Consider the following 17,706-nt stretch of genomic DNA (forward strand, 5'->3'; position numbering starts at 1 on the left):
TGCGCTGCACGTGAGGGTAGGAGCTAGAAAGGGGGGCATCAGGAAGAGAGAAAAGAGGATAGGATCAAGATTGCGAAAGAGACAAGAGAAAGAGGAGAGAGGAAGAATAAGAGGAAGGTAAAGAGGAGGGAAGAGAGAGTGGGAAGGAGCCAGAGACAGCGAGAGCGAGCGCACGTCGCGCTTGGAGCCCCGCCAGATAGCGCTAGAGGGCTATTTATTGAAATACTCTCCTCCTGGGAGACAGTGAAGCAGCTAAAACTGGAAGAAATAAGAAATAACAGGGCAAAAGGAAAGAAAGTACGATGATTCCATCCCATCTTATTTAATAAGATAAATTGTGGGGTGCTTTATTGTTATTAATGGAGGAGGGAAAGCTATGATAGAAAGCCTAAATGGGAAAAGGACCAAAAAACAAAGACAAAAAGTCCGCTTCCCTTTCTTGATCCCAGCTAGGAAGAGACTGAGCAAAGTTGACAGGTAAGAAAGCGGGTGGAATTCTTCCTAGTCAACTTTCAGAGCTGCTGGTTACACCGATGGCAAGGTCAAAAACAGTTCACAAGGATGAGCTGAGGTTTATAGAGAAGAGATGTTTTTAAAGTAATAGATGGCTGCAAGGAGGTGGGGAGGGAGAGGCAAACACATATTGGAAACACCAAATAAAATATATATCAAAAATTCCAACTGTCAGCCAGCAGGTCGGAGCAGAAGAGAGCCCTTCTGCCTTTGTCCCAGCAATGCTCGGTTCAGGACTGTTTCTGCAGGGCCGCAGTCAAACTCCTTGAATAACAATTTACACTCTGGGAGGCGTGGAGAAAAGAGCTGGGCTACAAAAATTCACTGTTGCATTCAGAACCCAAAGAACAGTGAAGCAGATGCAGAGAGAAGACCTAGCGATAAGGTGGAGTCCAAAGAGAGAATGGAAGAATAAAATATTTTGATTCTTTTTACTTGCTCAGGTCAGCAATGCAAGAAAGAAAACTTCTTTCAAATTATATTTTACTTTAAAATATTGGCTTGGTTTTATTCTAAAACCCCAGGCATCTCACATCTAGCTTCTCATTTTTTAATTGCATTTTCCTTTCACCTGAAGAAATTTTTTGAATCAAAGTAGTAATTAACATCTTTCATCTAAACCAGCCAACAGAACCTCCACAAATAAAAATTAACCTTATGGTGCTGGTGCTGGTGGTGGTGGGGCCCTGCTTAATCCAAAATGCTCCAATTCAAAACATTAACTAAAGTTATAAATAAGATTAAGGTTGGATTTATTTGCTCCTCTAGCAAGGCATCAATTGTTCTAAATGTTGTAAGAAGACAAAAAGGATTTAAACCCATGATTTTAATACACAGATTAACACTTCAGACCTCACAGTTCTGAAGAATTTGGAGTTATCTGTGCTTAGGACCTATAACTTTCTAGAGAAAAAAATAGTGAAAAGAAACAGGCACAGAAGCTTCTTAAGGAAGATGGGCAAATTCACCTAAAATAGAGTGTAGTTTCATAAATGCTCATTTCAAGTTACTCTCCATAAAGCCAATGCCTTTTAAATAAAGAAACTATAGTGAGATTCAATTACTCTTTTAAAATCTTAAATGTTGCCTATAATAGTATTCCATGTTGAAACAAGAAAGAAAGAAAAGTAGAAAAGAAGCAGTTCTCAGAAGTCTTGGGGATGCTCCAATAAGAAAGGGGTGATTAAAAACAGACCCTTAAATTTGAAAGCCCGGATTCCCCCTTCCATTAGCCCCTACGCGATCAGGTCCCCTCCCTTTCACCTCTCTTTTATCCAGTGCCTCCATCCCCACTCCAGAGCTAAGTAGCCGGCTTGGGATTCTGAAGAAATAGATTTCAGCATACATATTTGTTCTAGGGCACTTGTAAAATGCGATTTGTAGAGGGTCTTTAGCCTTCTGATTGTCTTTGAATTGTTTTTACTGAAACAGATCTTTTGCAGTTAATGAGTCCCCACGCAGCTGGACAGCTCCTCTCGGACACTGAGAACTCTAACCCCAAAATGACCCCAATTTGACACCGCAAGATGAAATTTTACCGCCTGTTAAAACCATTTCCAGCCTGGGCAAAAGGAGCTGACTGTTGACGGAGGTGTGTGCCGCCTCCTGCGACCCCCATCTCACGCCTGTCTCCTGGGCCTGCCCCACCTACTTTTCCTTTACCCCAAATGTGGGCGAGCAGATGAGCCTCACAGCCCGGGCGGGGTTGCGGAGGCTGAGAATGGAGCATCAGCAATGTTCTATCAGACTAGAAATCAGAAAGCCGGCGTACCCCACTGCTTTGGAATAGCTTCTGTAGGACTGCAAAATTGGGGGTTAGGGGAGACTATGGAGTTCTTAAACGTTTTTCAGCTCTATTAATAAAACAGCAGCAAGTTGGTGATTAAAAGTAATAGTCCTTTGAAGTCATCAGATTGACCAAGAACCGACATCGTGAATCACCTCCAACTTGATCTTGAGTGTAATCCATCGCACTGCGATGCTGTTTTAAACTAACGGTTTCATAAATTACATGCAACTAGGTAAGTGAAATCTCTTTAGTCGAATGAAATTCGAGGTTCTCCTCTTAAGCAACTGATGAATTTTTAAATGACAAGAGATTTTCCTCCAGAAGGACTTCACTTTTAACACTTTCACACTTCTTAACTAAAGTCTTTGGAGTTTAAGTATCACTGTTTTTTTTTTCTTTAACAGTACCTCAAAATGTCCATTTCTCTCTTCTTCCCACATTTAAACAGATTGTCCCAGTTATTTGCTTTAATGTATTCAATAAAATGCAAAAGAAGTTACGGGATATTAGAGAGAGAGAGAAAGAAAGGAAGAAAGGAGTTCGGGTTAAAATGCCTTCTGCATTGCCCAAAGGATGAAAACACATGAAAATAGAGTTTGAACTTTTTTTCTTTTGTAAAGCCCAAGATTACTACGGAGTAATCAAGCCATTACTAGCTTAACAATTATTTGAAAATACAGAAATCTTCAACCTGTCTGAATTGCTTTTACTTGGATACACTGCCACCGAAGAAACATTAAAAAAAATACTAGTGTAGTATTTCTAAAGAAAGGCTGTAGGAATGATAACTCACTTCAGAGTACCATGAAAAAAGTGATGGTGAAAGCAGCGGAAGCTAGCAACTTTGAATGTTTAAACTCTGCGATGCAGAGGTTCGATTCGACGTTGATTTTTGCAAAAGAAGCATCTATCAAGTAAATTGAGTGTCTTTTTAAAAAGAAAAGTAATTGGTGCTTACTATGCCGGACACTTAAAACAACAATAACCCTACTGGCGACAACAAATACGCAATATTGAAAATAAGAACAGTTAGAAAAGTCAAAACTGAAAAATTGAGTATAAACTTCTCAGCTAGCGGCGCTACACCGGGACCGTGGATCCGTCAATATAAAGACCTCTGCAAAGTCGAAAAAGCTCTGCAGCCAGACTAGTTTGTTTTCTCTCATCCTTCCCGCCCCGGCTAAAAATGAATTCGCATAACTGCCTCTTGAAATAAAATTCTGGAAGCCAACTTTCTCTTTTCTTTTGCATCTTCTTTTCTTTTTACTCACCTTTTCTTATATGTCGACGAGCAACTCAGCAACAAATAAGGATGGTTTTAGTCTTGGAGTTCTTCTGGGGGAAAAAATGAGGGGAGGGGGAGGGGCCCTCTCCCCAGCCTGCAGGTTTCATCCCAGTCGGCTTTTGCAGGCTAGAAGCCGGGCTTAAGAGTCGCTGGAAACCTGGGCTAGACTTTCCTGCCCGAAGCTCCGCGCCCCCGGCAGTCCCTGCTTGGGCCACCCGGGCAAATGCCGCGCCGCCCGCGGCCCCGCTCCCGGACGTCGCACTGCCCTCGCCTCTGCCAGCCCCTCTGCACCATCTTTCTTTATACTGAGGGCCGATTTCCCGCAGACATCATTGTTATGATGGCTCATTTAATCAAACTGTTTAATTGCTCTGGTAATCACTATCATCATCACAGGTGCTCAATCATTCATCATTTTTGGAGGGCTTTATTGACCTCCGGAGCTCATTGCTCAGCCCTGTTAAAACGGGGCCAAATTTCTCCGACTCCGCTTGGAGTCTCTGCAGACTGTGATCTAAGATCAGTTGAGGGTTGCCCGAAACCTTACACTGAAGCGGAGACCATGAAAAGCACCCCACCCCCCAAAATCCATCCGCCTTCTCTCATTCTACCTCTCATCTCTCTCCCTCTCCCTCTCTCTCACACACACAGACACACACTCGCGCGCGCGCGCGCGCACACACACACACACACACACACACACATAGAGTACTTTATTCTCTTTGCGCCTCCCCTCCATTCCTCGGGAAGTCAGGTCAAAGCCCCGCACAGAGGATACACTACTTTATACTCCTCAGAATGGGTTCAAAGTTGGAGGAGGCGGCTGTTGAGAAACAGTCTGTTTTCAATTCTCTGGGCTGGGGACCATGAACCAGGGCTAAAGCGAGGAATTGGGGAGAGGGCACTCTCAGAGCGCAGGGCCCGGCTGAGAGGCTGCCGGGAGCCAGGGGGCGGCGGGGGCTGCTGCAGCGTTGCTCACGCTGGGAGACCTAGCTCCGCCCCCAGCTCCGGGCTCGGAGTGATTGACACGCGCCGCCGGGATACCCCCAGCTCGGAGGTGAGGCTGGGTGCAGCTCCAACCGGGGATTCGGAGATACACCGGCTAGAACTACTTTCTACACAAACGGTGTTGGGTAGTTACCTTCTTTCCCCCCACCCTCCTTTTCCTTTTTGGAAAAGTTCACTCGGAGTCCGCCCCATCTTCCTGATTCCGCGAAATTGCCGGGTGTAATTAACACAGCCATTAGCCGGCGTTACCGCTCCCTGGCCTCTGAGCCCCGGGCGACAACAACAAAGCGGGGCAGGGAGTACCGGCCAATCCACGCTGGGCATCTTCTCTCTCTCTTTCTCTCTCTCTCTCTATTTTTCTTTACCTCTCCGTCTTTCCCTCCCGTGCTTCCCAGCTCTAAGTGAGATCCACTTCGGAGGCGCACACCAGCCGCATGCGCGCGAGCGCGCGCGCGCACACACACACACACACACACACACACACACACACACACACACACAGACACAACACACCCTTTGGCAACATCAGACAACATCAAACACCCAAACGACTCCCTCCCCACTTCCTCCCGACTCCACCGCGGCCCCCAAAGACTCCAGGGTGGCCCTTGTCCGCACAGCTTGGAGGGAGCGCTCTGAGTTAAGCTGGTCTTTTCTAGTCCTAGAAAAAAATGAATGCTGACAAGGGTCCTGGATCTGCACAGGGGAAAAAAGTATCACTTAAAAAAAAAACTAGTTAGGCGGTAGTACGGTCTGCAGATCCTACTGCCCCTGGGTGTTAGCAGAATGCCTTCGGGGAGCGGTAATCGGCTGGCAGAGGAGCAAGGGCACGCAGAATTAAAAAGAACAAAAGCAAGAGCGCCATGCCAAACGTCCCCGGCAAGACCCCGTTAGGCAAGAGCCAGGAGTGATGGGGAAATGAACTAGAAGTAAGTTTTTTTAAAAAATAAATAAAAGATCCGAGGCTGTACCGTACTTTCCCTGTGGTTTTCTGCAGTTTCCCTCTCTGCGCTTTCCCTGTCTTCATTCTCATTCTCTCTCTCCCTCTTTCCTCACGTGCGCGCGCGCGCGCGCGAACACACACACACACACACACACACACTCCTCTTCCTCCCTCCTTCCTCCCCCTCCCCCCGCGCCGTCCCCGCGGAGGAGCAGCTTCGCTGATTTGCTCAGGTCTGCTGGGCTCCTGCCTCCCCTCCCCCTCCCGCCCCCCGCCTTCCCCGCCCCCCCAACCGGGGCCGTCCGATCGCACTCGCTGCATATCAGAGGCTCGGCGCGGCGCGCTCCTCCTCGCTCCCGCTCCCCACTCCCGGGATGTGTCTCCGCCGTACGACGGGCTATGGCCACCACGACTTCCGGGTTCCGTCATTTCGTTCTCCCGCCGCCGACCCGCGCCGCCAAACTGAGGCTCTTCTATAAGCCAGGCAGCAGCCAACCTGCCAACACCTACTGACACTCACTCATCTCCCAGAGAGAGAAAGAGAGCGAGAGAGAGCGAGCGCGAGAGAGCGAGCGCGAGTGAGAGCGAGCGAGCGAGCGAGAGAGGGAGAGACAAAATACCTACCAGGAAAGGGGGGGAGGAAGTCCAATTTTTGCAAACTATTCATTTTTTTTCTTGATTTTCCCCCCCTGCTTTCTTCGAACGATACTTTAAAGAGAGAGGGTCGTATTATAGATACCGCGGGGGCAAAGCTAAAAGAGGGGGGGAGGGGGAGGAAAAAATTCAAGAAGCAGAAACCCCTCGCGGAGTTATACTGGAAGAAAAAAACGGGTCTGAAAGATTCCTCCTCTTCATCATCATCAACCATCATTCATTCACTACCTTGACATTCCGGGCTTTGATTGACAGCTGGAGTGGCAAAAAGCCATGAAACACGACAGTTCGGTTACATGTGGGCTGCTGACGGGCCGCTCGTAACCTTCAGTTCGGGGGCTTGACAATTTTTTTTTCTTCTTTTTCTTCTTTTTCTTTTCTTTTTTTTTTTTTTTTCCAACTGAGGGGAAGAGAAGAGAAAGAGGGGGAAAGGAGGACCGAAGAGGAGGAGGAGGGGAGGGGGGAGGAGGAGGAGGTGGAGGAGGAGGAGGAAGATCAGGAGGAGGAGGAAGAAGAGGAAAAAAGAGAAAAAGAAGAAATATCACAGGAAAAAAAAAAACTCTTCGTTGTTTTGCCTGGGCTTTTTTTTTCCCCCCTAAAAATAACATTTTGGAGAATTGGGAGAAGTCTCCTTGGTTTGGAAAAAAAATAAGGAATCTTCAGCCTAGATCACTTTCTTATCCGGACTGGGATATTAAATATACGACACATCCAGGAGTTTATTGGAGCGCAGACTGATGGCGCAAAGGGTAGGTTTAAATCTCCAACACTTACCTAGATATAAATCCTCTCCTAAGAGGGGCCTGTCCCGATGCCTCCTCTCCCTTCAACGCTGCTGCTGCTGCTCGCTGCTTGATGATGGCGGCCAGTATTTAAAAAAATAGCAGCAAAATTATTCATCGGCTTCTTTTCCCCCCCGTGCCTCTGCGTGTGTGCGAGTGTGTGTGCGTGCGTGTGTGCGTGTCTGGGCGCGCGTGTTTCAGCGCTGTGCGAGCGGGCGGGCGGCGAGTGCGTGTGAGTGGTGTGTGTGTGTGTGTGCGCGAGTGCAATTGTTACACGCTTTCGCCTCGCTCCAGCTTTTACCCCAGCAGCGCGATTCCCCCGGTTCTCCTGCTGCCGCCGCTGCCGCTGCTGCGCCGCTGCCGCCGCTGCTCCCGCGGCTCGGGGCGGGCACCGGCTGCGTAGGAGCCGCCGCCGGGGCCGCCGCTGGGGCCGCGCTGCCGCAGCCGCTGCGCCGCCGCCTAGACTAGCCTGGGCTGCTTGTTTTGTCTCTGAAATTGACAAGGACGCAGGGAATCCGCTGCTAAATAATGTTTCTGGTAACTTTCACGTTATTCCCCCCACCCCCTCCACCCTCCGCTCCCTGCCCCGGGGGAGGCACTGGCCCCAGTCTTCCCTCGTTCTCGGCGTTCTCGTCCTGATTCTTAGCGTTTTTCTTCTCTTTATTTTGTTTCATTTCGCCTTTTGATTTATTGGATCCTCTGGAGGAGGCGAAGGGGGGTTAGGGGTGGGATCCGGGGCTTCCTCCTCACACTAACTCCACTTCTCCCTCGGTTGGCTCGCTACGGTTCTGCTGCCTCCGGCCCGAGCGGGACCTCCTGGCGCCCCCTCTGTCCCCGGCCTCACCACCCCCTCTCTCTGCTCTAAACGCTGTCCTCGGCTCATATTTTTTTTTCATTTTTAAAATTTAAAAACATTTCCCTTTTCCCCTACAACTTTCAACTCCGTTGTTTCGGATGGTTTGGTTTCTGTGTTCAACTCGTGCTCGGTACTTTTCTCATTTCTGACTTTGTTTTTATTTTTATTTTCCTCTCTCTTTTTCTCGCTTCTTCCTCCCTCCCTCCCACCGCCCCCTCCTCCTCTCTCTTCTTCCCTTCGTCTTTCTCCGTCTCTTGTCTCTATTCCTTCCCCACTTCTCTTCTCGCTCTCTTCTCCCTGCTTCTTTTCCTATCCCCCCTCGGCTCTCCTCGCTCTCTCACCTCCTGCGCCCCCCGCCCCTTTGCCGGGTTCTGACAGTACGATGAGCTGCCCCATTACGGCGGGATGGACGGAGTAGGGGTGCCTGCTTCCATGTACGGAGACCCTCACGCGCCTCGGCCGATCCCCCCGGTTCACCACCTGAACCACGGGCCGCCGCTCCACGCCACGCAGCACTACGGCGCTCACGCCCCGCACCCCAATGTCATGCCGGCCAGCATGGGATCCGCTGTCAATGACGCCTTGAAGCGGGACAAGGATGCGATCTACGGGTAAACCAACCCCCCCCACCGCCCCGACCCAGCATACTGTGTGTGTGAGTGCGAGTGTGTGTCTGTCTCTGTGGGAGATGAGGAGGTGGACAGCTAAGTGGGGTGTTATTTCTCCTTAGGGTAGGGGGGCGGGAACCTCTTGGCTTAGGAAAAGGCAGTGAAGGGGGCCTGCTCTTCTGCCCCTTGAGTGTAAGTCCCGGGAAGATATGGCTTCCTCCACCCCCACGGCCCAGTCACGCTGGACCCCACAACCGGGAGTGACTGAGTCCTCAGAATCTTGCCAGAGCCTTCTCCCCAAGGACGGGATTCCTGGCCAAAGGACGCAGAGCTGGTCCTTCCAGGCCCCCTAACAGAGGCCCTGGCGACGGAGAAAGTTTCCTGCCGATGAGGAGCAACTTTTTTTCCTTTTCTTTTCTGTTTCCTACCGAGTCTGGGAGTCACTAAAAGCAGCTTGAGCTAGGATCAGGGCTGCTCCTGTCGGCCAGGAAGTCCTAATCACCCACTTCTTAATTCTCTGTAAATAAAGGGGGCAGACCCTGAAGTGCAGCGGGGTGGAAGGGACTGCAGCTTGCATAGGGCGGCTCTTAGGGAGAGTAAGGGAGATGGCTGGAAATTATTTTAAATTCTGAGAGAACTCGGGGAAGGATGGGGGTGCACAATCCAAACGTGTACCACTCAGGCTCTCCTAGCTGAGGGTAGGTGGGGAAGGCTGCGGGTTGCCAAGGGGAGGGGACAGTGGGTAAACAGCCACTGTGCCTGAAGCCAGAGGCCGCAAGCATCCCGAAGTGTAGCTAAACCGCCTGGAGGAACACAAAGGGCAGGCGCGCGCACACACTTCCAAGTTTTAACACTCGATTTATTTATTTTTGCCTGCTGGAGAAATGTGGTCTTTGGAAGGAAGCTCTGTAGCGTGTACCATTCCTAATATTTTGGCCCCTACACCCGGGCTTTACTAAAGGTGGTGAAAACAAGTTTGTAAGGCAAGAGGGTGGAGAGGTTAGGAGAGCACTCTCCGATTTAGACTGAGGAAATATCACTTGGGAGGGGGGGTGTGTGTAGGTGAAGCCTTGGGCCTCCTCTGAAGTGCCCTTTAAAATGCGGAGTTAAAGCAATTTGGGGTTTCACAGAGTAGTCCTCTCTTGGGAGGTCAGGGCTGGGTCTCAGGGGCTGGTTGGGCGGCCCTGTAGTGTGGGGAGTGGGTCTGAATCAACTCCGGGCTCCAGGCTGCCTGAGCTTCTTGGATGTTTCACTACGTTCCAACCGAGGCTTTTTTTACTTGGCAGGCTAAAGGGGCCAGGGGCTTCTCCGACCAGATCTGAGGGCGTCCTGAGCTGAGGGAAAGGGCCAGGCCGTTTTTCCTTTCTGTTTCTGGCCAGGCTCGGCTGGCTGAGGAAGGATTTAAAAGTGTGATGTGTGCCTGCTGTATTAAAGAAGGAATCCGAACCCTCCAAACTTGTTGATTACAGTTCTTGCTCCTTCCCCTCTGCACCCCGTCTCCGTGTGTGTGTCTCTGCGTGGCGCTGCCCGTTAGGCACCCGTTGTTTCCTCTGTTAGCTCTGGTCTTTGAGAAGTGCGAGCTGGCGACCTGCACTCCCCGGGAACCCGGAGTGGCCGGCGGAGACGTCTGCTCCTCCGACTCCTTCAACGAGGACATCGCGGTCTTCGCCAAGCAGGTCCAACCTTCTTGACCCACTCAGCCTCCTGCAGCCCCTCACTCCCCCTCCCCTTTCCTCAGAGCTTTACTTGAAAGAGGAGGAAGAGGCAGGGACACCCGATCTGTTCCTCCGGCCCAGTCCTCGCTCTACGCCTCCTCCCCATCCCTGAGCCTGGAGGCGAACTGGGAGAGGAGATAAATATGGGTGTTTGTTTTTCCCCCCAGCCAGGAATACAGGGGCTCGACCCTCGAATTAAAGTTGACCTGCTCCTAATCTGGGGCTTGGCCTTTTCCCCTGCCAGCAGCTACTTGAACAAGAATTGGGGATAGGGGCTTTGAGGGCCCCGAGAGTGCCCGACCGGGAGGGAAGGAAGCTGGGCGCCTCTGGGGCCGTCGGCGCCGGGCGCGGAGGTGAGGAAGGCAGCGAACCACAGCCCTGTGGACGGCAGGATAAGGGGGTACTCGGGCCAGAGAACGGCCCTGAGTTCTCGGCTACAGCTTAGCGGTTCCAAGTACCCCTCGATGGGGCCAGAACCAGAAGGCCCTGATTCTTTTTCAACCTACCCCACTATTTTAAGGCACCAGTTTGTTTCATGTATTTTACGAGCCCCTCTCCTCTTCTCCGCCACTGCTCCCTCCACCATCCCCAGTCACGCACTACAGTTTAGTCGGTGACAGGGTTTTTCTTCTTTTAAATGGGGTGGTAATTCATGCTGACTTTCCCTGCTTCCTATAGGTTCGCGCCGAAAAGCCACTTTTCTCCTCAAACCCAGAGTTGGACAATTTGGTAAGGCTTACTGTTTCTTACCTTTCCCCAGCCTGGGCCCCCTCCCTTGCCCAGAAGCACCCGCTTTTCCCGAGCTCCGGGAAGTTCGAGCAGAGCCCCCTTTTGAAGCTCAAGAGCGACGGGGAGGAAGGGAACAACCTAGAGCCCCCGCTGGGGAGCTGGGAGTGAGGGGCGGGTTGGACGTCAGGGCTAGCGGAGCCCAGGGAAGCTGCGAGCGGGGACGCGGCGCCGAGGGCGCGAGCAGGGGATGCGCCCCAGGTCTCGGCCCCAGGAGTGAGGCGGCGAGAAGTGAGTTATTTCCTCTTTTTGCCGGGGCAGGCGGCCGAGCCCGGGGCAGCTAACCCGAAGGAAGTAACCGCTGGCGCGGCGGAGGGCGGGCCGCGAAGGGGGTGTGTGGGGGGGGGGGTGAGGGGCAGGCCAGCGCAGGCCACTTTTTAGGTGCGATTCTTTTGCTAATTTGCACAATTTCAATATTAAAAGTACTTAAATCCGCTTTCAAAGGCCCAGCCTCACCATTCATCTTGAGTATTTCCTTCTTTAGTAAGGACGGATTTCGCGGGGTGTGCTGTTCTACAAAGCTTTTTCTCTCCAGTAGCGACTTTTTTCTTTCTTTCTTTCTTCTTCTTCTTCTTTTAAAATTTGGCCTGAGGTCGAGGGAGGGGACGGTTAAAGAGGACTCAGGCGGAGAAAGAAGGCCTATCCCTAGCAAAACAGTCCTTACAAATAGCTCAGTGAACATGAGCGGCAAAGATATTAAACGCTTCGGCTCAGGTTGAGTCAGATTCCTACCCCGTAGCCAATGAGGCAGAGATGATCAGTAATCACTTGGTTTTTCTGACGATTTCTTGATGTGTGGGTTTTGCCTGGCCACTTGCCTGTGTCTTCTCCCCAGCCCAGTTCCCTCACCATCCCCCACTAGAAACCTCTTGAGTCCCAGAGTCTTGACTCCACACTCTATAAACTTTTCTTTCAGATGATACAAGCAATACAGGTCCTAAGGTTCCATCTTTTGGAGTTAGAAAAGGTAAGCGGGAAATGACACTCCCCACTTCCTTCTGGTCATTGAGTTGGGCTGTTTTAAACAAACCTCCAGTCTGAGAGGTTGAGCACCCAGAACGATTTTGAGCAACTTGTTACCACGTCCTTCCTTCCAACTGCTCCTCCACCCAGGGGCTCAGAGTATGGGTGAATTAGGACAGCCCTGCCTTTTAAAGTAGCTGTACCCCACCCCCTCCTTTTTTCCCCAGGCATTCAGGATCATTTTGAAATGCAGCAAACCACTTGTGTTACTGGACATTCAGCCTGCTTGCATCTCTATTAGGCCCGGAGCTTGCATTAGGTGCAAGCAAAGGGAATCATCCTCGCTGGGGTGTCTTTACATTGCTCTGCAGCTCAATCACTTTCCCCTGGAAACATACAAACTTCCCGGCTTATTGAATCGCAAATGCTAATGCTGTTCCCTGTTCCAGCGTTCTAACGTTTTGATGTTATCATCAAATCGGATTTTCCTGCCTGGACTCCCAGTCTGAACCCAGTTGTTCCCAGTCCTGTTTCTTCTCCCCTTATTGTAACTTGTTGCTCAGGGAAGTCTCTGGAGAATAATATCTGCTACCACAATTGCTCTATTGTTTCCTTGCCTTCAACGATTACACCCATTAATTAGAGTTAGTTTGGAAGACACAGCACTGTTGCTCTTTCCAAACGTAACCTTGCAACCTGATTTTTTTTCCCTTTAAAAATGAAACAAAACAATGACAACAACAACAACAATAAGAGCTGAACCCTCCTCCATGACCCTCCTTCTAGGTCCACGAACTGTGTGATAACTTCTGCCACCGGTACATTAGCTGTTTGAAGGGGAAAATGCCTATAGACCTCGTCATTGATGAAAGAGACGGCAGCTCCAAGTCAGATCACGAAGAACTTTCAGGCTCCTCCACAAATCTTGCTGACCATGTAAGTCTGGGAGCCTTTGGCATTCTTTTAAGACCACTGGGCAAAGCAGTTTTTAAAAATTCGTAATCTCTAGCTCCACTGACTTAGTTGTCTTTTTGAATAATTAGGTCTCTCTGGGGATGTTTTTCTCCCTTCTCATTCCTTTTACCATACCTCTCGTCTCTGTTTCCCCTTTCTTGGACCTCCTCCTTATTTATGTTGAGAACCGAAAAAAACAGGGAGTTGATAGAGTGATTTGTGCCTTTAATGTGTAAAGTTTCCTGGATTTGGTGACTTGAGTGTTAGCAAATTGTCTGTTTGATATGGTGACCGCTGCCTTTTCTGCCTTCTCAACTCTGTAATCAGTATAGCAGGGAGAAAAAGAAGCAAGAAAGCTAGCTGGACAGGATGGTGGAGAGGGAGGACTGAAGGAAAAGCGAATGAATTGGGGAAGGAGGGCTGATTTCCCAGTCTCTCGCAGAGATGACAGTCTTGAGAATTATTGGCAATCTTGCACTGCATTCGAAATAAAAGGAGTGAACACAGTATAGTTCTCTGAGCTTTTGCTGTATAGAAACTTATTGTCAGTATATGGACTAATTGCCAAGTGCCTGAAGCATCTTCATAATAAATGACAGTAACCTTGATGAAACAAATATTAACAATGTATTACAGAAAGCTGAAGGGAATTGTGAGTGAGTAACCACAGGTTAGTGGTTGAATTTTAACACTTAAGCAGTTGGTGAATGAGGACAGAGACCATAGTAAGGAGTGACTGTGTGTGTCAGGCCAGGAAGGGAGGTTTCTTTCTATTCTCTCTGTTTTTAATCCTATTTTGGAACCCATCTAGTAAGGCTGATGCTTAAAAAAAAAAAAGCATATGTAGTGAGACTGAAGATTTGAAAAAGAAGCAAAGAGAAGAAAGATTGCAGCTGGTAGGGAAGGCAAGAGTGGCGAGGTTAAAGAGTGGGTGTGAACAGCAGTTTATTTATAGGAACTCAAGCCTGGGGGGTGGGGGACAGGGTGTCTATAGATTACAGTCAGTTGAACTCACAACCTAAATGATACAGGCTGTGGTCTAATAACTTGGTGGCTGAAATACTAATTTAACACACTGTGGAGTGAAATTGGCGTCGAGGCTCGAAGGCAGTTCGTATCACCAGCATCACTCTCGTTCCTGGGTGTTAAGAGGAATGAGTTGAGAGGCCTTGAGAATGAGTTTCTCCTCCCCTACCCACAAAAGTTTTCAAAATATACAGTCATAGATTTTAATGATTAGGCTCTGTGCTGTTTGGAAAGCCAGTGTAAGAACAAAAGTTAAAAAAAAAAAAAGGAAAGAAAAGAAAGAAAAGAAAGAAACCTCAGTCCTGAAATCCAGTTCTGAGACAAAATAAATCCTATGGTGTTGACCGCTCATGTGCGTATCTTTACTCTTGGCTTTTTTCTGTCGCGATGGGGGAAAGAAACGTTGGGGAGCTCTTTTGTATATTGAGTGTGTTAACTGAAATCAAACGGTGCAACAAGCAGCTATGGAAAGTTTATTTTCTGATATGCAGCTATATGATGTGTGGTTGTGTTCCACCAGGCATGACACTGCCTTAGAAGTATTTGTTGTCATTGTTGTCATTTATTTGTTTATCTGCATTGCTTGCTGTTTCTAAATTCATCTGCATTTTGCACTATTGGGGGAAAAGGGAAGGAATCTATTTCCACGGTTTGTAGAATGAGAAGTTCACAGTCGTCTGCAGCCAAAAGCTTTTCTCGTGACATTTCTAGGGGTCTTGACTACTTGGTTTTCTAGCATAGTTTCTTGGCAACTGTTTTTCAAGTGGATGTATGGAACTGTAGCAGGCTGATGTTTACATAGAAGAGATAAGATAAACTAGGCTGTTTAGAGTATTGGCCAATAGACAATGCCAATTTATGGAACTCTTGTAATATTAAACTACACTCAAGAAGGAAGTAGTACCTAGGAAGATTTTACTTTAATAATGGAAAAATCATCATCTTTGGATAAAAGAGTCAACTGTGACATTTGTTTCTTCTCTTTTAGGCCCCCAATCAAGTAAATATGACAACTGATTTATTTTGAACCCATGAGGGCTTGCCACCTCATTGGGCATCATAATTTAAAGCCTTTTAGTTCCTAGAGTCTGAACTATAACATTTTTACTTTAGCCCCCTGCTATTTGTTTTGAAAGGAAGCAATAATTTGTTCCACCAGCAGACCAAGTGGGAAATGGCAAAGTTTGCCACAGACTTGAATTTGATGCAGAAGGTGAGAGAAAACCTTGGAGAGTTTTTTTTTTTTTTAACCATTTTTGGCATTTCTGTGCCGTGAGTATATTGATTGTATTCATTTCCAAGCTTCCGCCCTACAAAGTGAATCCTCTTAGTCTTCAGCCTTCTCTGCAAGTGTGCCCTCCTCCCTCAATACCCCCAGCCGCAAAAAAGTGAAAATACCACAGACCCCACCACCTGAGAAGCGCTGTGAGTGGGACATTTTCAGCATGTAAATGTGTCCAATTTGAATCTCCAGGTTTACTTTTTCATTTGCTTTGATATGCATATTTAATACATTGCCCCAGGCTGGATCTCATTTGGTGCAGGCTGGTGCAGGGGTGATGATGAGCCACTTCAGAAGGACCGAGACAGCGTGTTGTTTTCTCTGTTTTATCTGTTGGCCCACTATTCTGATCTACTGGCTTCCTCGTGGTTTTATTTGCACATGAAATGCTGCGAGCATTTCAACTTATTGGCTATGAATAATGACAGCTAAAAAAGAAGTGTAGTTTAATTTGTTGTGTGCCAAGGTTTCTCTTCTGGAGGTGACAGTTTGTGACAGCTGTTTGACACCCCCAAAACACATACACCTCTATCCTTATTAAGTGGTATCAAGCTACTTTGTATGAGTGTGTGTGTGAGTGGGTATGTGTGTGTGTGTGTTTAAGGAAGAAGCGGGCAAGGAGAGAGTGAAAGAAGAGGAAGAACAAGTGTGTAATTCTGTGTAGAGGAAAGCAGAGAGAAGCGTCAGGAGCAAAATATTAGGTATCAAAATAGCTTTTGATTTTCTTATTAACAAATTTTAAAATAGACATGAATAAAAGTAATTGATATAAATATCTTGAAAGCAAGCATTTGGGGTAGACTTTTAAGAATGAGCTTTACATATTATTGCTTAGTAAATCAGGCTGTTGTCATGCTGATTTCACATTCGATAATTTTACATAAATAATCAGATGTAACATAGATGAATTAAAAGGAGACAGCCATACATCTTACTTTCTACATGGCACATTCAGTAAAGATACTGAATTTGTTCATTTATTATTGACACATGATAGGCATACTGATAAAAGGAGTTTGGAATTAAATAGAAAATAAAATTTGCAACATTAGCTACTATTTTGTCATGTTTAGTATATTCGTAATGAATGCTTGCTACTATTTTTAATATTATAATGTATTTTATCTTATACTGTTATTATAATATAAGAATAATTGTTATAGGTAGGAAACAGCTATTACAGTATTTTTTGGAATCTTAGGGAGAAAAAAATATGATGGTGAGAGGAAATAGAACTCTGTTTTCCAGCTGCAGTTCATGTTAAGTTTCCCAGACATTCAAATTTATTATGTTTAAAATAAACATGTCAAGAAACCAATTCTTTCAAAAAAAGCTTCAACTTGAAAACTGTTGTGGAATGATCAAGCTTTTCCTAGTCTGTAGTATTTCTGAATAATAGGTGATATCTACATTTTCCACTTTATGTAATTTTAGATCACATGCAGACAAATGAAATATATCTTTATATTTACATGTAAAGATATTACAAGTTTAGGTCAGGTTTAGGTAAGTGAAATATATTTGTTTGAAATACATTCTCTGACTTAATCTCCATTTGCCTACAGTGCATACAGTTATATTGATTCCTAATTAACATTCATAAGGAGCAACATTTTATTTTTTTAGATGAATTAAGCAAAGGGAAGAGAATACAGTTGTAATGGCAGGTGCCTTAAAACTGACTGACTCTGATAATCTAATAGAAAAGAAAAATTATTTTAGTTTCAATGTTTAAAGCTGTAATTTAAATGAAGGTATGCTGTAGTTTTCTTTTGCATCTCTGAGTATGTCAACTTTACTTATGTCTATACAGTTTTTAAAAACGGGTAAAGTCAGAGGGGAAAATCTTCAGAACCTTGTTCCTGACAGAATACGGGCCGGGCAAGTGTCTGAAAAATCAGCAGGGAGTTGCAGCAAGGAGAGAGATAGGTTTAAGTGGTTGGTTTATAGAATATCAAGGGGGAAATAATGGGATTTGAAAATAATATTAATAAAGTGAATGATTTAGTTTATCAGATAGTTTCTTATGTTCTAGTGTAAGATTAGACCTTACAGTGTGTTATCTAAGGCCTCCGGGGACCTGTTCCGGGAAAGTTCTACCTCTGAGCTCAGTCCACCAACTCAAGGAAACATGGCTGGGACCACGGGTTTTGTTTTGCTATTGTGTAGTTTCTGCTAGTTGATAGCTTTCTGTCCATTTTCCATCAAAAATAATTATGTTAGTTAAATCCTTTAGGTTGTACAGTTGGAGTATGATCTCAGAGTAACTGTGATGAGATGAAATTAAACAAAGGTGACCCTTGACAACCAGACATTCACTATCAGATTAAAATTTTGATATTTTAAAAATTCATTTTCCCATTTTTTTCAGGCTAAACTTTCCATTGAATATCCCAACACGATTCAAAATTATAGGAGATATTTTATAATATGATAGTACCTCAACAATATAAGAAATTTCTCTCTTCTCTAAAAGTTGCTCCATTAGATGGAGGAGGAATCATTTGCAAAAAGTACTTGCCACTTCTGTGAGAGGTGCTCA

General features: G+C 46.8%; 1 protein-coding gene across 10 annotated transcripts in view; it reads left to right on the forward strand.

Annotated features, from left to right (window-relative positions):
• The first annotated feature begins 5,846 nt into the window (after positions 1-5,846).
• MEIS2 (Meis homeobox 2) overlaps positions 5,847-17,706 on the forward strand; it is a 196,418-nt gene continuing 184,558 nt past the window's right edge. For 4 of the 10 annotated variants that reach the window (XM_031672961.2, XM_031672957.2, XM_031672963.2 and 1 more), the window contains exons 1-6: positions 5,847-6,941; positions 8,209-8,441; positions 9,973-10,114; positions 10,832-10,882; positions 11,856-11,906; positions 12,689-12,838. In XM_031672961.2, coding sequence (XP_031528821.1) covers positions 6,930-6,941; positions 8,209-8,441; positions 9,973-10,114; positions 10,832-10,882; positions 11,856-11,906; positions 12,689-12,838 — 639 coding nt within the window. In that variant the 5' untranslated portion in view covers positions 5,847-6,929. Of the gene's footprint in view, positions 6,942-6,972; positions 7,512-8,050; positions 8,442-9,972; positions 10,115-10,831; positions 10,883-11,855; positions 11,907-12,688; positions 12,839-17,706 lie in introns of those variants that run through there. The other 6 variants (XM_031672958.2, XM_031672962.2, XM_031672967.2 and 3 more) reach the window with 5 other exon arrangements.

The sequence above is a fragment of the Vicugna pacos genome, chromosome 6 (assembly GCF_048564905.1).
Source record: "Vicugna pacos chromosome 6, VicPac4, whole genome shotgun sequence".
Taxonomy (NCBI): domain Eukaryota; kingdom Metazoa; phylum Chordata; class Mammalia; order Artiodactyla; family Camelidae; genus Vicugna; species Vicugna pacos.